Source organism: Dermacentor variabilis, chromosome 9 (genome assembly GCF_050947875.1).
Source record: "Dermacentor variabilis isolate Ectoservices chromosome 9, ASM5094787v1, whole genome shotgun sequence".
NCBI lineage: Eukaryota > Metazoa > Arthropoda > Arachnida > Ixodida > Ixodidae > Dermacentor > Dermacentor variabilis.
The window spans coordinates 89,203,669-89,228,702 of NC_134576.1; the positions used below are offsets into that span (position 1 = coordinate 89,203,669).

The window sequence follows — 25,034 nt, forward strand, 5'->3', positions numbered from 1 at the left end:
CACTGCCCGGAAAGTTTTGCGTATGCTCGATGTTGTGGACGCCTGTATGACGCGACACCAAATAGTAGCCGTTGCTATTTGCCTTTTTTACCTTGAGCCTGTTCTTGTAGCCGGTCAGGCACCTCGTGAAGTGTCAAGTGCCATACAGTGCATTGTGAAAAAAAAATTCTTTACGCCCTTTGGGGCTTGTCTTGCGCCCCCAAATAATAATCTGTGTTTAACCCGTGCGCGCTTCCTTTATTTAGCCATGTTCGCCCTATACTTTGCTGCCGCCAACGTCATGTCACCCTGATTCGAGCACGGTTAAGGAAAGAAAGGCACGCAACACAGGTGGCACAGTGGTCCAGTGGTCACATGACCAGTGGTCATGTCCAGTGGTCAGCGGCCAGCCCAGTGGTCACATGACGTAGCGCTGCTGCGCTCGAGCGGTTCGATCCCGGAGGACACTGAGGCCGCATTTCGACGGGAGCGACGATGCAAACGCACTCGCATATTCAGGTTTAGGTGCCCGTCAAAAAAACACCAGGTGGTCGAAATTATTCCGCAGTGTCCCCCGTTCTCGCTCTAACGCAATTTTATTCAATCACCGTTTCGTTGCAATGGTGCAACAATGTTGCCAATTTTACGAAATGCCTTTGGTAGTACTGTAGTCTGGAGTCATTTTTAGGAGAGTGCTTTCGACCCGCTGATAACGTTTTTTGCCCCCTCCTTGTTTTAATGTGGCATCTCCGTAGCTATCAGTAAAATGTCTCCAGCTTAATACGTCACTTTTCATCCACGAGCAAAGGGTAATATTGTTTAGCTCGAACAGGTATCTAAGGTTTTCGAGGATTGTAATCAACAAGCGTTGTAGTCTTGTTGCATAGCGGTACCGCGTTACGTTCAGCTTTATTACTCCTTCATCTTGTCAATTCGCATGCGTAGCTTGGTATAGCTATATTGAAGCTCACATATGGATGGCACGACAGTCGTAATGATAGAACAGAAAGCGAGGGACAGAAATCTTCGAGAACTGTTCTATTGCACATAAGCCACGTATCGAATGAAATGTCAATTGACGACTAATATTTTGCGTTGAAAAATTACTTAGAATTACAAACATACGGGACTCACGTACAAATTTACTCTTGCACTCAGAACCTAATTAAGGGAGAATTTTGGACATATGAGTTATGTGGTACACCGTTTTTTTTTTACAGAGAAGAAAGACAGTGACGTCAATCCGAGCAAAGCTCTGGTTGGCTAACTCGTACTGAGAAATGAGTAAAGGGTAGCAAATCTTAGGAGAAGCAAAACGACGACGAAAAACAGAAAGAAGAAACTTGTCTGAACGCAACCGAATCGCAATTTGAGTTCCAAACGTGAATACCGCATCATACATGTACCGTTTGTTTCGACGATCACAGCGGGTCAGATGAAGTAACAACGTGCATTGCTACGGTGAGACCAGGCATATGTGAACAGGGATGGGGCAAGGCTGGGCGACCTAGGAAGCAACGCAGTCTTTTTTTCCTGAGCCCTTTCTCCTCCCGCCGCCGGGTGCGCTTTCTTCCACTGCAAAAGTGTTCCGTGACCTGCGGCGGCGGGGTGACGTACCGGAACGTGACGTGCCGGTCGGCGAGCGGCGCGATCGTCGACGAGGCCCACTGCCACGGATCTCCGAGGCCTCACGAGGCGACCGAGTGCAACCGGGTCTCGTGTCCGCTGCCGTGGAACTCCTCGCCCACCAGCGCGGACAGGCCCGGCGGTGTGACCTCCGCCGCGTCCGAGCACCCGTCCACGGGTCCGCGGTCCAACTTCGCCGCCTGGAAGTCGGCGCCCTGGTCGCAGGTACGGCGGCGCCCGAGCAGGACGTCCGGCGTTCTTTCTGTTCATGATGTGGGTTCCCCTTCACGGTCCCAACGCCGCGATCGCAATCTCCATGCTAATGAGAGTGACGCTGTGGTTGTGTTGGGCTGTATTCCATAACAGAATGCAAAGAGCTGGTCACACAATTTATTTCCTTCCCTTGGCCATCCTTTATCTTGTCATTGTTTGTTGAAAGCGAGAGAAGCAGTGGAAAGGGAACAAATGGTAAGGCCGCAGGCAGTTCTTACCAAGAAAATGATGCCTCCAGCTGCGCGTGTTTTGAGTTCCCTGCGAGGTTGTCGCTCTTAATGCTCTAGAAGCTGAGAAGGTTGCTTGTGACGTTTCTTTAGGGAACTAGTTAATGATAGTTAAAGCTACGGTTGCGTTCGATGAAGCACTACGTTATTAAAACTAATCTGTAATATACGTCCTCTAACCCGCGTCGCGAGAAGCTTCTCCTTCACCTCTCCGAGCATTCAGTGCGCTTCCAGTGTGTCCCCCGTGGGCTACCCCGCGAATCATGTCGCTTGCGGCGCGCAGTGCTCGGCTACGTGCGGTAGCGGCGTGCGCAAACGCCAGGTGAGCTGCATCAACGAGGTGACGGGCGCCGTGCTGCCGGACAAGGAGTGCGTCTACGAGATCCGGCCCAGCGTCGCCGAGGCCTGCGACGCCGGCACCTGCGGCAAGTGGCAGCATGGCGACTGGTCAGCGGTGAGAACCCGAGCGTACTCGACGTTCGTCTGTGGGGAAATTAGCTTCCCGTCCACGCGTGCGTGTTCGTGACGCGAGTTGGGAAACAGGTACGGCACGGTATGAAACGTACCGCTAGGTGGATGTACTCGGTACATCGACTAGCGATGTGTTTCGCTGTTGAAACGCTTTCGCTATAGGCGACGCCACTGGCAGCACGTCCGTCCTGTTCGGTCAGTCGTCATCACCTCTTGACTGCGCGGTTCGCCGTGTTGGTCTCGCAAGTTGTTCGGAACGTCCAATGCGTAAGCTTTTGAGACTACTGACTCGACTCGGCAGGTGATGTACGCCCGAGTGCGCCGTACGCTGCTGTCCAAAAGAACTCGAGCATGCGAATCGGAAGGATGCACCATTTTGAAGTCCATTCAATATCCATGACATTTTGTGCCTAATTTCTTTACTCGTAGGAGTAAAGACTTTCGCCTCAATTAATAAGGTGGCCCGTCAAATTAGGCTTAGCCGTCTTTAATTAAGTACATTTTTTAGGTTTCATTGCTGTTTGCATTTTTTCCCTGTAGATGTGAATTTCTTGATTAGTGTTCTGTAATATTCGTGTGCATCCTTGACTGTTGTCCCTCTCTTTATCCCTTCCTTCTCCTTCGCCTTTCCTTGCCCGCTATGCAATTCACGTATCCACCGACAGATGAGGCAGTTACGAAGCCCGCGGCCTGTCATTTTTCTTTCTCCATACAAGTGCGGAGTCACGAAAGAGCAACGATACCATCGAAGGGACCATCGATACCAATAATGGTCACTTCGATGGCATTGTCTCCGTTATTTATGGTTCACCATCGATAAGTTCGCAACCAACGTGCTTAATTTGCTAACCTTGTTGAAGCTATTGCGCTCCTTCTTTTAAGCACTAAAACAAGAAAAACGGCTCGCGGCCAACTTTACCTTCGGCCTCGTAAGCGTTACCCTGACCCGGCCACACTCTTGCCACCCCCTCCCGGCGCAGTGCTCGTCCAAGTGCGGCCCGGGCGTGTCTAGCCGGCGCGTGCAGTGCTTCGTGCGCGACAACCTGCGCGAGGTGCTCCCCGACAGCCAGTGCGACGAGGCGATGCGGCCCAAGCAGGAACAGCCTTGCGTGGGACCCTGCCTGGGCGGCGGCCTGCCGCCCACGGACGCCACCAACCACCCGTCGGGAAACCACGTCGAAGGTCCCTACCGCTGGAGGTTCGGACAGTGGGGCACGGTGGGTACTTTTGTGTACGGCGGCGGCGCGTCTCGGTAGCGCGTCCCTGCGCCAGTGCGTAGCTGGCCGCAAGAAATCCCTTTAAAGCGTACTTCTCCACTCTACGACTCACAGTGCGGAGAAGCACGCTTCGAGTGTTTACTTTATTGGCTAGCAGTAGTTTTATTAGAATTTGCGCGTGTGTAAAGGCATGAATGTTGTCGTGGAAATAAGTGCTACTATAAGTAAATATTTAAATAAATAAACAAATGCGTACAACCTGCGATAGCTTGTGGACCTTCTGGGTGCTTACGACATTAGTGCGAGCCAATTTCATCATAAGAACGCAAGGTTCACGGAAAGGCAATGAGAACGTAATTGCCCTTTTTCGGTGGCATACTTTATTTTACAAGTACTGGATTTGTGTCTCAACGTGATACTTGCTCGTGGGCCCCGTGCTAAGAGATTCGCGTGTTCATTGCGAAAAAGTTGCACCGAAAATTACTGTTCGATAGAGCGTTCCTGCACAGTCATCTCGACTTGTCGCTCACGTCGTGCCGGCGCAGTGCTCCCGGAGCTGCGGCGGCGGCACCCAACGGCGCCAGGTGGTGTGCGTGGACAACCTGGAGAGCAAGAGCAACGCCTGCAACGAGCTGCTGCGGCCGCCCGAGACGCAGCATTGCAACACCGAGGAGTGCCCCACCTGGTCCGTCAGCGAGTGGACGCCGGTGAGTGCCGGTCGCCCGTGCACGTGTCCACTTCGGTGCCTGCCTTCCGGATTTTCGCGTCTGCCGTCCTGGCACGAGAGGAAAGGAATAGACGAGCGCTACTCCTCCCCAAAGTTATCTTTCGTTTTAGAGTTCCCACGTTGAGCAAACGCCAACTCGCCCAAGAAGAAGTTATTCTCGAGTACGGTATTGGCGATCTTGTTCCATCTTTCAGGTCTTATTGAGATGTCAGGCGAAGACGACCGACTGGTGGTCGCTAAGTAGAAATGACGTACTGCAGTCGAGAACGTAGTTGCGTCGTTACCAGCCCCGGCAGCCACATTTAGACTGGGCCAGAATGCGGTAACGTTCGTGTACCGTGCTTTTGGTGACACGCTAAAGGAACTCCGGGTGGTCGAAATTTATCCGAAGCCCTCCACTATGAGGCTCTTTCGTGGTCCCTGTGTTTCTCTGGGACATTAAACGCAGTATATTTTTCAAAGAGGGAGTTTAAATTCGGGGGCTCCTATCTAAATACATGCAAACGTATAAATCGTTTTTCTCGGCAACGACATACACGGAATTTTACGAGGTTTGTTTCGTTTAATATAATAAAAAAGATAAATCTAGTGACTGTGGGCAGCTTATCAATTTTTATTTAGGCCGCCGATACTATTGCAAGAATTCCTGAAAATTATAAGATTTCAATAACTGAACAATCAAGTTTGCCGCTGCGTAACTCAGAAATGAAAAATGATATCGCGCTACTGTTAACTACACATATTAATACGTTGAAGGCGAACAGTATTGACGTATTGTTCGTCGCTCTGAAATATAGCGCTACTATGTGAGTAGTACTTTCACAAACCCTTGCAAACATGTTACCAAAATCATCTAAGCTGTAAATTTCTGCATCAGATGGTCCGCTTCACATGCTCTAACGGATGCAGTTTAGAGAACTGCAATATCTGCATTTGTGTGTGTGGGGGGAGGGGGGGTGCACAGCTGTTATTTGTAAACGTGGTTCTTGCACTTTTATTAAGCTTACTCATTTTCGGTAATTTTGATAAGAAGTCCAGGCCTTAAATAAAAAAAAATATGCTTCCTGTAATCTATGATAGGGTATTAACGCGACTGAACGACGACGTAGAAAGAAACAAATACACAGAGAAGCGCTGTCTCCGTCTGTTTCTTTCTACGTCCTCGTTCAGTCGCGCTTATACACTCTATCATGGATTCTAACCAACTAGCCCGCCCAACGTGTTTTAACTTCTTATATTCACTATAATATAACTTTCTTTATCAACTGAAACCAACTTTACTTAAGCCTGTCCAGGGCTTACTTTACAAAATAATTCCTGCGTTCTACTCGTGTTTGAGCGGGATGCGTCACAGTTGGCCTCGAGCTAAAGCTTCCTCCTGAAGGAAGACTGCATAGCGATTTGCAAAGTGAGCTTGTTGGTAATTCATCGAACTAGGAGACGCATTAGGTGGATGCACAACAGCCGAATAGTTGGGCAGGAAAGAAAATGCGGCGTTGCAGCCGAGCCGGGGCCCCCTTCGTTCGGAAGGAGTAGTCGGTAAGTGGGCTTCGCCGGCGGTTTCCCCCCCATCTCGCAGTGCGACCAGGAGTGCGGCGGCGGCCAGCAGACTCGCCGCGTCGCGTGCCAGGGCGTCATCGGCTTCGTGGACGCGCACTGTCCGCAGCCCAAGCCGGACGTGAAGCGCGCCTGCAACCTGCACTCGTGCGCCGCGCCCACGGCGAGCTACCGGTGGCGGCCCGGACCCTGGTCCTCGGTACGACCGCCCTTCTCTCTCGCGTGGCTGCGCCGCCTGTGGCGCCGACTGTCCCGCGCGACTCCGGGAAGGCTCCTCGGTATCCGAGAGGTTTCGTTAGGCCCGTGACTGTTCACGCACGTTACGCTTCGCCGAGGTGTTGCCTTTGAACCGTCGGCATGTGTGGCCTCGCGTGTTAGCTGCGGTGTGTAGACGATTCTATTGGTGTCGAAGTGGCCGCAACGGGATCTGCACCGACTCGTGCTGTTGATTAGTGTTCTAGTCTAGCCCTACGCCGTGCTCTCATTTTCAGCCGTCCCAGTCACCTGCCGATCTTCGGGTGTACGAACCGGTCTCCGCCGTGCATACAGCTGCCAGGCTTAGAGCTGGCATGTAAAGTGGACGGTAGTAACTGTATGCGGCAGCCATAGGTGGCTTCCTAAATGTAACACGGAGTGAGTTAACTTAGACTATATGGACAAAAAGTAGTGGTTAAAGTGACTAAACCGGAACTGATCAGTTGTACACGTGGTCTTAGTAGGACGTCACTGTGTTCTTGCTCTGCCGCACGTAGTAGTCACAGAATCTTAACAATGCACGAATGCATGAAATGCACATTGTAACATGCTTCCTCTCTTATGTGTTTCATGGCGTGTTGTGTGAGTTGTAGCGGGGATAGTTTTGGATATGTTTGTAATAGCTTTCGAAGGTGCCGTTATCAAGGCTTTCAATAGGCTTCCCGAAAACCTACCTGCTTTAGGTTAATTGGTTCAGTAACTTCTTGATAACGGCGCCACAGAAGCTACGGGTAACAGTCATATATAAGAAACGGATAAAAAATAGAAAGGTCAATAAAATGACATTAAGTACAGCAGCTTAAGTGCGAGCAATTATGCCTGCCACATAGATGCTGTCGAATTTCGCATCCTGTTATCACATACTAACATCAATTCGGCTCCATGCAAACTTTCGTACACAAGCTTGCCGAAGTAGTTCAGGAAGCCTCTAGTAAGATGGTGTTGACACGTGATTTAGATCTCGTGAAAAGCACACTGGCATGTCGTCAGCAATTTCTTCAGTGTCTAACATCTTCCAAATGTGCACATCATTGTTGTAGTGGTTGTGTAGTGCTCGTTGGGTGTGTCTGTTAGCTTGGTGTAATAATACTTTGTTGCGGACTAGTTATTCGCGGTAATTGCGGACTAGTTCTGATTTTATCGCTGTTTGTTAGTGCATGGGCTTGTTTCATTTAAGCGCTGGCTGAGCGTGTACAATTGCTCTTACTTGGCTGTCTGATAACTCCACGAAACATTGTTAAGCTACGGTAACAATCTTTTGTATTGCTTAATGTAACAACGCATGTTTTGTTACGTTCACACCAGTGTATGTTGCTTCATTTTGTCCTGCGTTGATCTCTTCGTGTTTCCCTCACAACGTGTTGCGTCCGGTTTCCTGTCAGTTTACTCACTGCCCTGATGAGGGGTGCTTTAGCTGAGAGGTTTATAACACCACTTGAGATTGAACTTCGCTATACCGCCGTTTTTATAAGCTTATCTGAAAATAAAGTTTTCGCGCTGCGTTTTCAGGGTTACATTTTTGTTCTTATTGCTATAGCGATTGTATGTACACTCCAGGCTAATTTCCTCAGTCGCCGCTGCCGTGAGGTTCCGTATAAAGTTCGAGTGCGATAAGATCACCGCCGCGCGCTGTTGCTTCAATTGCGAAGGAAACCATGCGAGGGTGAGCCGAGATAGATGGTGGCTTGATGTAGCGGCGTCTTCTCGCGCACTCAAGGGCGGGGGGGGGGGAGCTAGGGTTGGGGGTCGAGGTTAGCGCGCATCTGCTCTTCTACTCCGGCTGCGGCTGAGTGTGGCCGCGCGCTATCTGTTTCGGAAGTAGTCTGCGCTGTTCTCGAAGGCTGGGCGGCCAGAGATAGCTGATGGCTTCGTGTGCGCCGTGTTCTCTTGCGCCTGGTTCGCGTTGAAGCGAGAGGCAACACGAAGGGGAATCCGCTCGCCGCTGCTGCCGCTCTTCGTCACGCCAGCGTTCTGACAGCGAGTCTCCGCGGTCATCGAGTGAGATGTGTGCATGTTTGCCTGTGCGCACGTGACACTGTGCTTGCTTATTTAGGTGGTATGCGAATGTCTACGGCAGTTTACACAGCTGATAGTTCTACTAAGGTTACTTCTTATACATGTCTAAACATTTGCTATCGCAATAAATGCTGCGCCTTTCGGGCGAAGCTGTGACCTCTTATTTTCTTTGTAGTCGAAAATTTCCTGTCTATTTACTGTCGATGTCAGATTTCACTTTTAAGCATGCATTGCGTTCTTGCTGTGTCATTGCGCAATAACACGTTCGCCTATCAAATTACAATTATTATACATACGTAGCACTGCCTTTAGATGAACGAATTTATTATAGTAAGTGTAGCAATAACCGCACTGTAATTGCTGTAGTCAATATCAATGAGGGAATGTAAGCGATGAGGCAAATGCAGTTTTGCGAAGTGTTCTTCATGCATCACCGTGTGTTTGTTTAATTCCTAGGAATAGTTACTTTTTGTCATTTCATAAGTGCATTCATGATCATTTATTGTCAAGCCATGACAATTTTTTGAACACTTGTATATGACACCCGTAACTGTACGTGCTCATCATGCTGGCAACCAGCTCGACTCATCACATGACCACTGGAGAGGTGAGGTAACGACATTTGTATCGCCTGGTAGTCGCTTATTGCCTTCACTGACTTCCTGTTTTATGCACGTTACGTCTCGCTATGAAGCTAGCACGCGCATACGCGTAGCTTGCTTGTGATATGGAATACATGTCAGCACACTTATGAGGCATAAAAGAGGACACATCTTAGTAATTTCCCCGAATGTACGTGGAATCACCCAACGTTATAAAGTCGTCTCGGGCTTTGCCTAATTCAACCTGGCGCAGCACCGTAAACGTGCTCAACTTATGAAGCAGATGCGAAGGTGTGCTCTGAGGCACACTCCGATTATAAGTGAATCAACTATGTCATAATCATCTCAGGTGGTGAAGTGTCGGTTTCAGGACAAGTATCCTTTTGTCACGGGAATAGTTTGTTGATGATTGGAAACATCCGCTTCCAAAAAAAGCCGTCTAAACCCAAGCCTCTAATACACGTCGGTTACTGTTGCGGCGTCCGGCACTTATGCAGAAATGATGTATAGAGCACTGAGTACCCGCACATTTTCCTCTACAACCTCAAGGTGAAATAAAAAAAAAAAACGAAAGTTTTGACTGTCCAGAAAGTTATTTGTTTGTGCAGTCATGCTGCCAGTCTGCAGAAGATGTAACTTCGCTGCGTATCGTGTGGAATCGACAAATCTGCTGTCGCTGCGCACGGCTTTACGCTTCTTCAAAGATCTTCTCTGCAGCTCTAGTAGTGTGGGCATTTCGTATGCATGCTCGCTGTGGATGATGAATCTGCAAACAAATGTGCACACTTGTTTAGGTCTCCTTGTGCATTCAGAGTGGCCATTCTCGAGAGTACGCTCTTTACTGGAAAAAAGGTACGAGCTTTACCGCACGAAGTGCTTGAGTGTAAAAAAAAATTACCGTTGTGACGTTATGTTTTGTTTTGTGGTCTTTTAAAGCGGCATCGAGTTGCAGTTTGGCAGGTCACATGATGCACGGAGCAGACGAGTAGGTCTGTTAAGGCAACACAATGGATACCAAGAGAAAGAAAGTGCAGTGGAGAATGGAGGAAGATTGAGTGCTTTTATGAGATAATGGGTAGTTGTCGCTGGAATGGGCCTTCGTCCTGCAGTGATCGCAACAGGTCGTGATGATGACGACAGCAATTGGGATAGCGTCTGTTATCGTCAGACTATGGCCTTTAAGTTTATTGCTTGCATCGTTCGTCTGCTCAAGTGCCCGAATGAACAGACGACTCTGGCTTGACGTGATCTTAAAGACCGCTTGAGTAGAGGGTGAAGTCTTAAGTAACAACACATTCGATGCAGTAACGTGCGCTGAAATACTCGCACTGCCACTATTGCATGGTGGCTAAGAATCGCCGCCAAACTAAGGGCCTCTCTCCTCGCCTCCGTTGCAGTGTTCGGTGACGTGTGGCAGCGGCGTAATGAAGCGAAGCGTCGAGTGTGTCGACAGCTCCCTCCAGGCGGCGCCCTACGCCAACTGCGAGGGCGACCCTCCCGAACACATCAAAGACTGCACGATGCGGGAGTGTCCCCGGTGGCAGCTGGCCCCGTGGTCGCAGGTGGGTTGCGGTTCTCGCACATGCAAGCGAATGTGACTTGCTCTGTGTGTTAACCTTGGCTTAAGTTGAGGGCGATTGAAGCACTCGTTGTGGGGGTCCCGGGCTCGTTGTTATCGTCTCACCTTAAATGCTTTTAGTGTCTTCACACGCGTTACGGCTACGAGGATTTCGCGATTATGGTCTCAAGGCGAGTAAAGATCGTAGGTACCGCCGCACATAACTGAAGCAGTAGGGCGTGGCATCATGCAGCCACTAGTAGCAGCAGCAGTAGCCAGTAGCAGTGGCACACTAGTGATCGCCATCCCTTTTACATGTTGTACGAGCCACCTTGGTGCCATTAACAGAACTAAACGTCGCGTTCGTCGTTATTTATCGAAAAAGGAGGAAAGAGATGATCGTAAGCGTGATAGCGTTGGGACATCTGACAAGACGACACACGCGTGCTATCTTGTGTATTCAAATCTTCACACTTACCTATTACGACACAGCCAACTTGTCCGAACTTAACTAACGCAGAAACCACGAGACGAACGGCCCCGCTATCCCACAGACATTCAACAATAACGATAGTGAGAAAATGTGTAGATAAGGACGCTTAACTGGGAAACTTGGTAGTTCACTGAACGGGAGTATGTTGGCGAACTTGGGATGAAGTTTCCTTTCACGTGTACTTGATATATCACGCTTTGTAAATTCAGCACGTGCCATTTAATTTTTCGCTTCCGCGTCTTCTTCGTTGCTCGGGCTTCTGTGTAACGCTGCTTCGCCTGGGAAACCGCTCGCAGTGTTCTGCTCCTTGTGGCAACGGGACGCAGAAACGGGTGGCCCGCTGTGTGCGACGCGGCGTCGAGGTGAACCACCTCGAGTGCCACGGCAAGCGACCTGAGACCCAGGTTCGAACCTGCAACCTGCGCACCTGCCACTACCGCTGGAAGAAGAAACGGTGGAGCCCCGTGAGTGCAGTTGTCCTCGCTGTTCGGGAACAGCTCCGGAGCGGAGAACTTAGTTGCGCATAATATCAGGGTTAAGGCTTGCCGCATGGATTGAGATACATTTTCCCGTTTTCCACGCATCTTATTTTTTAGAATTAATTTCTTTTTATTTATTTCGATACCTTCAAGGCCGCTAGAGCGTTACTGAAGGGAGTGGTTGTTTACCAACATATTCCAGAATAAAGAACTGGTAACATACATGGGAAATCGACAATTACGATGACAGCAAAAGCACAAAATCAGTCATGGAAACTAAAACACGTCACACGGAAATGTTACGATATTATACGAAAAAAAAACACGGTTAATCAGATACAAAGAAAAGCGCGACAGCGGTTTTGAAAGCAGCACTAGTGGCAATATTTTCAATAGAGGACGGCAGGTCACTCCATTCTTTAGACGTCTTCACAAGAAACGAATAAGAGAATGAATTGGTACGGCTGAACGGGACATTTACTTTGTGCGCGTGATCGGTACGTGAAGATAGGTACGAATGTGCCGAAAAGATCTCGCGTTTAAGATTCGTGTTGTGATTGTAAATTTTGTGGAACAAACCGAGGCAAAACAAGTTCCGCCGAAAAGAGGAACGGCAAAATTAAGCGATAGTTTCATAGATGATGCGATGAAAGTGCGATGGTAGTCTGACAGTATAAAAAGCGTGCGCTGCGATTCTGGACCGACTCTAACGTGTTTGAAAGGTGATCGAGGCCTGGATCCCATACCGAAGGGACGCACTCGAGTTTTGAGTGGACAAGGGTGTCATATGGCAAAAGCTTTAGCGATGAAGGTGCCATGTAAAAGTTATTGCGCAAATAGCCAAGCATGCGGTCAGCGTTGTTACGTATGTACTCGATGTGCTTCTCCCAGGATAGGTTAGTGGTTATGTGTACTCCTAGATATTTGTGCGTCACTTTTTCTGGCACTACCTACCGTTTCCATGTTTTATGCTGTGCAATTTTACCGTAATCTTACGGCTCGTTCTTTGTGAACCGTATTTCGATACTTATAACCGGCGTCTCCATACAACATGAACCATCATTTATAGCCCTCGGAAAAGTAAAAAAAATATATAGGTTGGGGGGGGGGGTGAATAATCAAAGTTTCGAATATGAGTCGCATATTTCGCACCAATTATTCTTATCCGTATTTGACGAGGAACTATTCGGCATTTGCGAATATTAAAAATTACTAAAAATTTCGCAACAACCGGCTGGTAAAGCATAGTTACTGTGCTGTCTGCTGAGAAAGTTATCCTAAGTTACCAGATGTGAAGCAACGAAAAAAGTTTTCGAAGCAGTTCAGAAACGAAATCGGTAATGCCTTGTTCTAGGTTTTGCGGCAGATTCTTTATGACAATCTGTGATTATTGCTTGCGTTCGCTCATTTAGTATATTGTGGCAGTATATCCATGCAGCAGTTTGATTGTAGCCTGCAACCAGTCACTTTTTTTTTTGGCAACGGGCCCTTTTCCCATGTGGCTACGGCACACAAGTCTCTGAAAGCTTTTGTTTTGTTCTCTGATTTTCCAGAACTTCAATTTTTTTGAGGAACCATTATTTCTTCAATTTTTTAAATGTAGTCATACAACAGCCATTCATTCTGGGGGAGCTTGCTTGCAAACCAGGCTCAAAAAGTGGTTGAGCGGATATTCGTATAATTGTTTAATGGCGAATTAGTAATCTTGTTGAAAAATGATGCTTTATACTTGATCAAGTTAGCTGTATTTATTGCACTATTCAGTGCAGGCATGGTACCTAACTGTACCGCAATAAATATTTCTCCTGTAGATATACGAGTTTGCGTATATCCGGTTCGAAATTCGATACTTGCTATTCGCATTCGGTTCATCTTCGAAAAATTTGATACACGCCCACACATAGAAAAAAAAAAGGCTGCTAATCTATCGAGTTGGAATGAGCATAGCAATATTAACATTACGTTAGCTGAAATCTGATTCCTAGAGGTCCACAAGTCCTTACAAGTGAAATCTTTAGCTGATGGTGGAGCTTTCACGGAGATCGATTAAGGTTGCAAAACCTTACACGAAGACTGTCCCAACCCTTGAGGAGACTGTTTCGCAGCTGGCGTGGTGACAGACTACACAGCATAGGTTTATTTAGAATTAGTAATTATAGGCTTCAATAATTTACAAAACAGTCCTCCTTGGTTCCACTAATATTCCACGAGTAGCACTATGTAACTAGCACATATCGAACGCCGCGTCGTACCAGCAACACGGGGCGTCCGATGCTGCGCACTAGGCCTAATAATAGCATCTGTTCGAACCTGGTGGCTTTAAGCTTGTTCATGGTTGTTGGTATGGCTAAGCATAAGGCGGGTGACTCACGGTATCGTACCGCGCTCTCCACTGACCGTGGTGTGGCTTCAGGGCAATGAGGGTCATACTGCCGTGAAGCGAGATTGCAAGGAGAAGATTGTCGTGTTCGAATCGCGCATTGTTTTGTCGCACCGTTCATAAATATTCCTGCGTATCTTGCCTCTTTCCCGTTTTACTTTCGTTTATTGAATTATATATGCCTTTAGAGTGCGCCAGAATTGCAGTAGGCCGGTCGAGGGAAGACTGGTGATGTGTTGTTGTAGGCTTCTGGCTGTGAAGAGGCCGGAATGTGCTTGCGCATGCGCCGCGAAGGCACCTGCAGTCTGTATAGACAACAGTGACATTGCCAAGGATGAGTTGAATGCCGTCTGGTATTCCAAACCGAGTGCTGTAGGGTGACGGCAGTTGGGCGCGAAATACTACATCAGGAAAAAAATGCCTCAGCTGCTTGGTCTGAAAGGTCTGAAATTGTAAACGTTCATGCAGACGTGAAACCGTTAGTAATTTTATTGAGCTGGAATTTATAATGGATAATGTTTCGTATATCATGGCCGACGGCATGAGCTCCATGTAACATAAGCGTGTCTTGGATCTGTGTCCATTTGCCAACGACGTCAATGGTAACAACACCGTTTCGTACAAAAGGGGGCAAATGGGCCTGTCCGTGGTGCAATATTGAATGATATCCCGTGATAGTAAACCAGTCGGGATCATAAGAAATGTTTGCTATAGCGAAAGTTTCTCTATAAGGGGAATCAGTTGAAGCAACTAAGAAACTGGCTTTAAAATCTAGCACCACTTTTCATTAGCCCGGGAAGAAAGGGCGAAAACATAGAAACATCACTTGCGTTGCGCAAAGAAAGTTGATCATAGAAACTGATGACAGTACTCATCGGTGACTGTAGGTTGCGATGGATGTCGATACGAATATTCCCCGCAAATCTGCTGCCCACATAGTGGCACATGGGTAGGTTTGCGCATGCAGCTGGCATTTTAGCGCGCTGTGGCTGCTCCGAAAACGCACGTGTCTCAGCGATTAAGAGGGTTGCTCGTGCAGGCTGGTGTTTGATATCGAGAATTTATCTTTTTCTCGCAGTTAAAGTCACCGCTGTGGCTCGGTCGCTGTGGTGCGGTTATTCTCTGAGCACGAGGTGGCCGGTTCGATCGCCCGACCGTTGTGGCTGCATTTTTGGATGGGGGCACAATAGAAGAACGCTCATGCACCGTAATTTTGGATGCGCGTTAGGGCACACCAAGCGGTTGAAATCAATCCGGAGTCCTCGACTCCGGCGTCCCTCCTCGCAGCCCACTGCGCAGCTTCGGCACATTGCACCTCGAAATAATAATTAAACAAATAATAATGTCCGCACTGTTCTTTTATAGCGACGTTCTGTGTAGCGAACCAGCATGCAAGATAGTAAAAAGGGAGTTTGCAGACCAACAGCGAGCTTCTCTCTCTCCCCCTCTCTCTCCCTCTCTCTGTGCCCAGTGCCCGGTGACGTGCGGTGGTGGCCGCCAGACGCGCTTCGTGGTTTGCGTGGACCGGAACGAGCGGCAGGCTCCCGAGCGCTTCTGCGCCAGCCAGCGACGACCCAAGGTGGTGCGCAACTGTGCCGCCCAGCCGTGCCCCTTCGTGTGGAGGACGTCCGACTGGTCCGAGGTTCGTCTCCGCCCGCATTTCCTGTTTATTAATTAATTTTGCTGCGTACATAGCGACGATATGGACGACTGGGCAAACTTTCTCGCTGTCATTCACCGTGTGACGTTCAGCGCAAAGCCTCAAATGCGAGGAAAACGAGCTGACCCCCCCCCCCCCCCCCCCCACGGCGCATGCTGTGGTTGCGAGGGCGAGCGTGCATCTTGCGTGATGCGCGTCTTCTTCCTGCGCGCTCCCCCAATGTTGGAGGTCACGTGATCGAGCGCGCAGGACGGGAGAATGACCGCGGGCCCTCTTCTACCCCAACCGCAGTAGGTGCGTGTGACTGTCGGCGCGGTTGAGTGGATACGCGGCCTGCACCGTAAGTTCTAGGTCATCTGCAGCGGTTGCCGATGCTAAGGGAAGAGCCTCGGTGGCCGGTGGCTTCGTGCGCGTTGCCTTCCTGCGCACCTAGTGCTAGAGTTCCGTTATCCGAGTTTGTGGACGCGGCACAGTTGGAAAGGTTAATCTAGCGGCATCACGAAGCGTTCACTGCCCCGCTGCCGGCGTTCCTCATCACGCCAACGTTGGGTCAGCGAGTGCTCCAGGTCATCGAGTGAGATTGGGTGGTTGCCGCCTGTGCGCGCGTGACACCTTTATCGTTTAGTTAGTAATCGAGTGTTTGCCGCAATTTTTGAGGTGCATAAAACTCTCGTCCTTGCTTCGCCTAATGGTCTTATACCTTGCCACCGCCGTCTATGCAATGACGCGTGCGGGCAAAACTGCGCCTCTTTTTGTCTGCCCTGCATCTGTATAGACATGCTGGAGGGCATGGCGTCATTGCAATTCGATGAAACCGATGCCAGTTCAGTGCACAAAAAAATAAAAGTTACCACACTGCAGGGAGTTTGTTGAGCAGGCAAGCTGACCCAATTTTCGGCAATTGCTTGCCAAAGATTTTGCTTTTGAGCAACGGGCTGGACCGCGAAGAAAAGTAGAAGTGCCAGCGTAGGGGTCAGCCGTTTTGCCAATACCGATCCTCTTTAGAAACACAGATTCATGTTGAATTGATGGATGCTTTCATACTCACGGCACTCATTCATATTCACGGCCTCTGGAAGAACACCCACGAAGTGCGCAGCTGAATACGCTAGGCAGCATTTTCAAGATGTCGCGAGCATTATACTGTCGTGTTCTCAGCCCTTGTAATGCTGACGTAATAAACTGGTGCAAGATAAAAAGATGGGCTGGTTTTAACCACTCTAGATCTGAATCATCATCACAGCTGCGATAACGTCGGTGCATGCATTCCCGTGGCGCCAAAAACAGCATAGTATTCCATTCCTAACTCCCACGGTGCTGATGCAGATAAGCGGATCGAGATAACGCGTAAGTTTTCATCGGACAAGCTTTTTATCATTATAGCGGCTGTGATACCCTCAGGCCATGCCCGCTACAAGCATGACACTGCGCATATGGCCTTATTTAGCTGGCGATGTTCATGTGACAAAAGATGGCAGAGTTGGTTTCGACTTGCTACACAGTGGCGCGTACGGTGCGATGGTTTCGAGTGTGAGTAATCACAAATATATGTTGCCAGATTTGTATCACCGTTTCAGGTGAGATCTACGCTACAAAGTGCAGTAGTGAGGCTAAGCATGTCATGCTCTTAGCGAATGCAGAGTACCTCCTCCGCTGACGTTGCAGTGGTAACAAAGGAAATGACAGGAGCGGGCTTCGCCACACTAAGACCACTAGTGCGGAGAAGCCAGCTGTGACGATCGCACAACGGTTGTTAGCCGGGCATGCTGGTACGGCGACATAGAAGGGCAAGAAGCACAAAAACGAGACAAGAGAGTAAGGGAGCAGATGACATGTAGAAATGAGATTTATTGCCTAGTGGCGAAAAATATAGGCAGAGGAAAACAAGATTTAAGAGCAATGTAAGAATACCTCTCACCCTACTCCTTTGAGTCCTCTGTAATGCCACAGTCACTCATCTAATCATATTTTGGTGTGTATGTGCGTGTTTCTTGCCTTTACCTTGTGTCCCCTGCCTATGTCTTTCAATCCTGGGCAATAAACTTTAGAGTTGATGCCAGCGCATGTGTCATGTGTTGCCTCAATCTTTTGTCCTGTTTTCGCGCTGTCTGTCATCTTGCCTCACGACCTCCTTTCAGTGCATGCACTTTCGCATGGATGCGTGCTTTGCCTACTTTCTGGGTTCTCCGAAAGAAGCACGTGGATTCTCTTTCTCGTTAAATGTCAACCTTGTTTCTGTATTGAGAAATTCAATCAAATTTATTGCGCGAAGCCTAGTGCCGTACGCCAAAGTTCAAGTAAGCATTGACGGCTATGTGCGTGTGCTACGTCAAAATGCCGTTGCGTGACTTTTACCGCATTTACACGAAAAAGAAAAGGGCTATCAACGCAGTGGACATAAAAATAGGGTGCTTTTCAATGATATCGTGAGAAGTCATCCTTTTGAACAGCAACAGCCCTTCCTTACTTTAACGTGAACACGCAGTACGAAGGCCTGAATATGGAGAGAACGTTGCTGGGCTAGTTGGTACGTAGAGCAAAAAGAACTGCAAGCTACGGCTCGAATAAAAGGAATCGCGGATGGAACAAGCGGAACTTACAAATTACTTTATTCGGTAACAAAGAAATACGGTGCTGATGAAGCCCTGTATGCTTGCAAAAAAAAAAAAAAAAAAAGCTATCGAACGTGCTATTTTTCGCAAGCACAAGAACAGAGAAACAGTTGAAAATACGTGCAAAACAGGGACGCATTATACTGTATCTAAACGGCCATGTCTAAATGCTTGGATGCATCGTTATTTGAAATAGATGGGAGGCTGATACATCCTTAATCGTGTATGTTCATCGATCATGCTTCCATCAACTTCCCGATTAGCGCTGAGAGCGAGGCCAGTATAAGCCCGATGTGGGGTTAATGTACGTGATGCAATGTAGGGTCGACGTGTCTCCTCAGCGAGCTCACGTTGGCTGTGCTTGTGCAGTGCTAGCTTTACGACCAGTATTGGCCAAGCTTTTTCTGAGGATCCGCGTTGCTTTTTGTCGCGAGTGAAGTCACTTTCGGGTTGCGTCTGTGGCCCCTCGGTTCTTCCTCTCGGCCGTGTGTGCCCGTGCGCGTCAGAGGCAGGCCTGACCCCGTGCCGCTCTGGCTTTTTGCCACCTGCAGTGCAGCCGCACTTGCGGCGAAGGGTTCCAGAAGCGCTCGGTCACGTGCCACAAGGTGAACGCCTACGGCTGGGTGGACCCGACTCCGCTGACCCACAGCGCCGCAGAGCGGCTGAGCGCCCTGGAGGCCGAGTCCTCGCCATTCTACCAGGGGTCCCAGGAACGGCGCGGTCCGCACTACTGCTCGAGCCAGGAGAAGCCGCCCAACTCGCGCGCCTGTATGGTCGGCCACTGCGGCGAGGGAGTCTTCTGGAGGCCCGGGCCGTGGACGCCGGTCGGTGCACTTGGCTCTTCTAGATTTCGTTGCTTGGTTTCTTACAGCGGGAAGCGCGGACCCGCTAGGTGTCGAAAGAATGGTCTTCCAGAATGAGTTTTTTTAGGCTTGTGGCGCAGCTCAGAACGAGCGAAAAAGGAAGGTGGAAGGGGTAAGGAAAAGGAACGGAGAACAGGGTAAGTGCTCACCTTGTTTTCCGTTCCTTTACGCTCACCCTGTTCTCAGTTCCTTTTTTATAACCCCTTCCACCATCCTTTCTTGCTCGTTCTGAGCTGCGCCACAAGCCTAAAAAAGTCATGACATAGCAACTCGCCCAAACTGCTACGCCTTTGGCCTTCCAGAACGAGCGTGGCTCTTGCTTTTTCGTTTGATACGAAACAGACTTGGTCTGAAAAAATTTTTCATGGGCTGGTGTTGTCGTTGGGACTTTCACGGAGAGATTGCACCAGTGCAACGATTGTTTCCTGTCGGTTGTCGCCAGATAAGCAAGAAAGCCGGGTTTTCAAGCAGCCAGCACCACCTTTACCGCAATGTATTGCATGGTGTTAAGAGACGGTCATTTTTGAGCGACTTGATCGTCATGAGAACTCCGATGGCTTCATCACTCGTTGAATTTAGTTCGGTGCAAAAATAAGGGAGCTTAAGAATTTTTCACGTGTATGGCCTGACGACGTTGTGCATGCCTTCGGCATGCCCAACGCCTTGATGCGAGGGCACAGGCAAGTAGAATTGATTTTCCTCAACTAGTTGCTCTTTGCTTTGAAGACAAAATAAGTGTCACGAGTTGCATGATCACTCAGCTCCTGCAGTGGCTCCTCGAATGTTTGCGTGCATTGACATTATGCGCTTATAAGAGCCAGAAATAATCAAAAATGGACGGGAGAAGCCTCCGTCCTGCAGTAAACATAAGACAGGCTGGTGAAGACAAAAAAAAACGAGTTAATATAGGAGCTTAAAAAGGAGTTGGGGCAGATTGCCGAGAAAGAGGCACCACGGTCATTGTGAGTGTTCTACCTGCGGGGACGAGGCCGGCTCACGTGCTAAACGGACAGGTCACGCGTGGCGGCTCTTTTTTTAACCAGTTAAAGCGAAACTGTGGTGGCGGCTGCATGGCTTGAACAGCTGGCCACCGTACGGCTAACGGGCTGCACGTCTGACACGTCCGTAGGATGCTCTGAGAGCAAGGCAGTTCTCGCGCGCCGCCCTGAAAATCTGTCGCAATCAATGTTTGTCAACCTGCAGCGCAAAAACTTATTTCATTATAACGGGACAACAGTGTTAGATTTCTGCGTAACCGAAATACCGGCCAGTTTAGAACAAATGCCGTGGTTTTCTCTTCCGGCACGTTATGCGCACCATCAAAACGCAAATGTGCCTTCTCTCGTTTTTCCCAGCCTAAACACTGGATGGAGATTGTTCACGCGGGCGCAACGTACTCGCTTCGATTCCTTTGTTTTTGATCGTTTTTTTCCCCGTTCACCAGTGCTCGACAAACTGTGGGCAAGGCAAACAGAAGCGGCGCCTCCGCTGCTACGACCAGCGGAACAAGCGAGTCAACAACAGCCACTGCAGCAGCGCGCTCAAGAACAGGATCAAGCGGAAGCGGCGGTGCTTCTTGCGGCCATGTGAGGAATTCCCAGCTGCTTGATAGTGATGAAGTTTGAAATAGCGTGCAAATGCAGTAGCGTCTTCATATATGTGCGTACCAGAAACGCAGCTCTTTGCGCATCAGTGCTGGTGTTGAAACATTCCCTCGGAAAAGGGGAATGTGCAGATATACTTTCCTAGTGATTACGGTGCTTATTATGCATTTGTATGCATTCTATTGCCCCTCTGCTTGGACCGAAAGGTCTGCAGTATGTACTTAATAAATAAATATCGCCTTCAAAGCAGTGCTGTCTGCCAGTAATCCGCAATTGCACTGTCACTTTTAAACGTGCGCCGCTTAAGAATCCTAGCAAACTTACTGATCGCAGCTTTTTCTTGTTTTTGCATCTTGCGACGTCCTTGTGCGCGTCGTAATGCCGTAAATACAACAAAGGGTATCGAATTAGTAAAGAACATGAGTGGACACACTGCTCTATTCTGCAACACCTAAATATTCAAAGTCGCGCCTGCGTGTATTCGCGTACGTAAGTAGCAGCACACCGGCACTTTTCACTAGAGATATTCCGTTTTCTCTCTTTACGCAAAAGTCAGTCGGATTGTACTTCTAAAGAGCGCGGTGTCTAGATTAGTCTAGCCATTATACTTAACATACGCGTGGAAACTAAAGCTTAATTAAGTCGTGTGTCTTCGCAAGGAAAGAGATCGTAGGCTAACTGTTGAACCAACGCTGACAGTGTATTTAAACTAGGGGTGTGTGAGAACGCTCGAATATCACCGCGTCGAACTGAATAGTGAACGTTCGAGTAATTTGGTTCGCGAAGGAAACACCTACTATTAGATGTCTCTAGCGTTCGGTATATTCGGTTCAGATACGCGCGCAGTGTGCCGCATGTCGCTGGCGCAAGGGGGCGCCTTACTTCGTTGCTTTCTAGAACCCCTTAAACTGCGTAAAGTAGCGGCACTCTCCTCCTCCGCCTTCACTCTTCCTCGTTTCTCCTCTCTTTCACGCTCTCTCCTCGACCGTGGCGCCACCTACACTGCTCGAGCGTAGCAACGGCGCCAACATGCGCTCCTCGCCCCTCCGTAGACGCTTCTCGAGCAAAAATGGCGCTGATGCACGGCGCGAGAGCCCACGTGATGCTATTAGGCCAATAGCGACGCGGCGGCTGCCTCGGCCAGAGCGCGCGAGGAGGAGGCGGCATTCTTCAAAGCGTGGCACTGCTTTACGAAGTCTAAGGGGTTTTCTTGTATTCGGCGCGGAAGGAGCCCCGAGCGCGCCGCAGATGGGGCGGGGCGCCCCCGCTAACGCCGTCGCATGCTTGGCTCTGTAAGCGTTTCTGTGGCCCCGGTGTCGGCCCGATACGGGGATCGCACAGGCAGCGGCGGAACGCTGCGATCCGCATGCAGGATGGCGTCGCGTCGGCCAGGGGCCCCTTTACGGGCACAAGGTTCGTCCAGGCCGACAGGACCGACCGAAACGATCGCGCGACACGGACAGAGGGGCCCGGCAACAAGAGCAGCGCGCATTTAGTGAAGTCCGAAAGCGTGTGATAATCGGGCCGGTTAGGCGCCGGAAGGCAGGCAGGCCGTGTTGCATACGCGGCGACTAAATTAACGCCGCTCCAACAGCCGTCGACTTAAACCGCAGTACTAATGAACAACCCCTACGGAACACATTACAGCGGAAAGCATCCCGCGATGGCTTGCGGCCTGATGGCAAGTGGCGAATTTTTGCCACAGCCGCACTGCCTACGTCATCAGGCCCAATCGGCGCTGCTTCGTTGAGCCTCGGCGATTAATGTTACGCTTCGGTGCCTAATCGAGGCAGATATAGTCGCAGCAGCCGCTCGACATTGCACAGCCGCGCGACAGCAGATGCAGCGACCGTCCTGAGTTCGGAATCTTTGACAGGTGGGAAATTACGCCGAACCAGACAATCAGAAGGCGCTTGATCTTAACCGTCGGCGCCTACCGCAGTCGACCGGCACGGAAGCAACGATGGCTACGCGCGGAGTGGTGTTCGAGTCGCATGATGCGCGGTCCGCGCCTTCGTCTGTCGCGTAGACAGACCTTACGATCAACCCACTCGCTTATGGGAAAGCTCTTCTGTATTTTGTGGGATAACTGGAAAGCGAAGCTTTGTCCCCAATGAAAAGGTTGCCGTAAAACGCAGGGTTGCTATGAAACTGAGAACCTGATTGGTATCCAGTACAACCTAACGTCAGTAGTTCTTTAGCTTAGGAAAGAAAGCACTAGTTTCTATTTAGAGGACAATATAGTGACAAAAATATTTCCAAGACCTTCATAAGTAGAACCGAGCTGTAATCAGTACTGGCATATTAATTTGGTATTCGCTTTAATAAGCGGAGACCGTACTGTAAATGTTATTAATTTATATATATCTAAGCTAATGATAGCTTCCTGTTTTTGTTATGCAATGCTAACAGAGACTCGAGTCGGTGCAGCCCAGTGTTCTCTTGCATAAGATCTGCGAGCATTAAACTTTGTGATATATTTTCTGATATTCGATTCGATATTCGGCTGTTTGTTTTATTTCTCGATTCCATATGTGATTCGAAACCTACTAATCGCTATTCGCGCACTCCTAACTGAAACGCACTTTGTCTTTTTGCCTTGCTTCAACTTCACTCTGCGTCCTACTTTCTTCCTCGCAGGCACTCCGGTCAGCTGCGCCGAGGTTCAGCGGCGCGGAGGCGTCCGCGTGGACGGCGAGCAGAAGCTGTACGTCCGCGGCCGCGTGGTGAGCGTGTACTGTGCGCGCATGAACACCTCGGAGCCCCAGGAGTATCTGTCGCTCGCTAGCGGCGAGAGCAACAACTACTCCGAGGTCTACGGGAAAAGGTAAGCCTTTCCTCCTCCTCCCGCTCGTTGGCGTCGCTAGGAAGGCGGTTGCGGGTGGACCACCACGTTCGGTGAAGCGCGCCGAGTTGGGGGCACTATTCGAAATGGGCGTTAAGAGATAGGAAGCAGTGGCGAGAGAAGAGGGGGGGGGGAGGCGAGTGGCACTTCGAGCAGCCGCACCTGGGAGCCATGTGATGCCACTGTTCCCACTCATGATCGTGCCAGGTGGCGGGCGACCACGTTACTCCGATGCCAACCAGTCGGAGCTGCGAGAAATGGCGTGCGAGTGCGGGGATGAGGGGGATGGCGGCTAGATGAAAGACTGTAGCGCTTCCTTTCAGCTTTTAATCTGGGAACCTTACGCGGGCCTACCTAATTCTTTATCGGTAAATATTGACTACACTTTATAAGAGAGCCGAATACTGTATTTAACAGGCTTCAAGAACTTCTACTGAACAGTGACGGCCCAAATACACCAAAATTCTTTGAAATTCTTCACACTCAACAACAGTCACCTTGACGTTGCCGCGCTGGAATCTCAGCGCGGAAACATAAAGTAACGTTGCCCTTAACTTTGTCTTAGAATAAATAACCTATCACTGCTGAAAAGATGAACGAAATAGCAGATTTTAAACAATACTTGATCAATTAAAAGTGATTTACCGGTTATTTTTAGTGCCCCTTAATCGGCCATGTAAAGCGTTTCGTGAAATGTTTTCACCTTAACCTTGTATCACTTTAGCTGTACTCTTGCAAGAAGATACCATGCCGTTTCTGAGTGGCTTACACTTGTCCCGTGCAATTTACATGCGCCAAATAATGTATCTGCAAACAAATTGACGTCTCATTTTCTTCGGGTCGCAGGTTACGAAACCCAGACGAGTGTCCCTACGGCGGCGCACGTGTGGACAAGTGTGACTGCATCGACGACTATCCGGCTTCCCTTACCACCTTCTCGAAAGTTTCGTTCAACATCACCACGCTGCGCATGAACAGTAAGTTAGGCGTAGTTTTGTTTATGTCTGAACAGCTGCCTACGTTGCAGCATTAAGTGTTTTTATAACATTTAAAAAAAATTTTATTTCGGTGCTAGACATCTCTCCTGACTGCGCATCTATCGATCCCCTTACACGATGCGTCTTGGGTCCTGCTAGGTATTTCAAATAAGTGTGAAAGGAAAAGTTGCCATATTTTGGAAAATAGTGCACATGTACGATAGATACTCACTCATACAGTGGATACAGTATACAGATACAGTGGAGACGTGTGTCTCCACTGTAGCTTCCTTGTGCTATTTTGTCAGTTGCAAAGCTTTCTTCAGCTGTCAAGCGTCAATTGCAGCTTCAGCTGCGAAGCTTTCTCTACGAAGAAACAAGTTATACCAGTTCATTTTATTGGATTATTTCCCCCTGACCTCACCATTTTCTCGCCTCCTGGCTATCTCAGCGTGCAATCCAACCTCTTCCGAAAAAATAATGTAGGTCGCTAGTTCGATCCCTGGACCAGCACCAATTTTTTTTTGCTTCAACTACACCAAGTTTGTATTTCCTCAAAACCCCTGTTGGTGTCGGCGATAAGCAGCTGATAAGCAGGCAGCTGTTAATGCGC

The 25,034-nt window shown here is 49.2% G+C and overlaps 1 protein-coding gene across 6 annotated transcripts in view; it reads left to right on the forward strand.

Moving 5' to 3' along the window:
- The window catches only part of AdamTS-A (ADAM metallopeptidase with thrombospondin type 1 motif A), a 383,945-nt gene that overhangs the window by 347,618 nt on the left and 11,293 nt on the right, over positions 1 to 25,034 (forward strand). For 4 of the 6 annotated variants that reach the window (XM_075668702.1, XM_075668703.1, XM_075668704.1 and 1 more), the window contains 12 exons: positions 1,564 to 1,830; positions 2,389 to 2,559; positions 3,557 to 3,793; positions 4,339 to 4,500; positions 6,100 to 6,276; positions 10,348 to 10,512; positions 11,298 to 11,465; positions 15,332 to 15,502; positions 18,684 to 18,956; positions 20,440 to 20,581; positions 23,240 to 23,426; positions 24,291 to 24,421. In XM_075668702.1, coding sequence (XP_075524817.1) covers positions 1,564 to 1,830; positions 2,389 to 2,559; positions 3,557 to 3,793; positions 4,339 to 4,500; positions 6,100 to 6,276; positions 10,348 to 10,512; positions 11,298 to 11,465; positions 15,332 to 15,502; positions 18,684 to 18,956; positions 20,440 to 20,581; positions 23,240 to 23,426; positions 24,291 to 24,421 — 2,251 coding nt within the window. The remainder of the gene's footprint in view (positions 1 to 1,563; positions 1,831 to 2,388; positions 2,560 to 3,556; positions 3,794 to 4,338; positions 4,501 to 6,099; positions 6,277 to 10,347; positions 10,513 to 11,297; positions 11,466 to 15,331; positions 15,503 to 18,683; positions 18,957 to 20,439; positions 20,582 to 23,239; positions 23,427 to 24,290; positions 24,422 to 25,034) is intronic. The other 2 variants (XM_075668705.1, XM_075668706.1) reach the window with 2 other exon arrangements.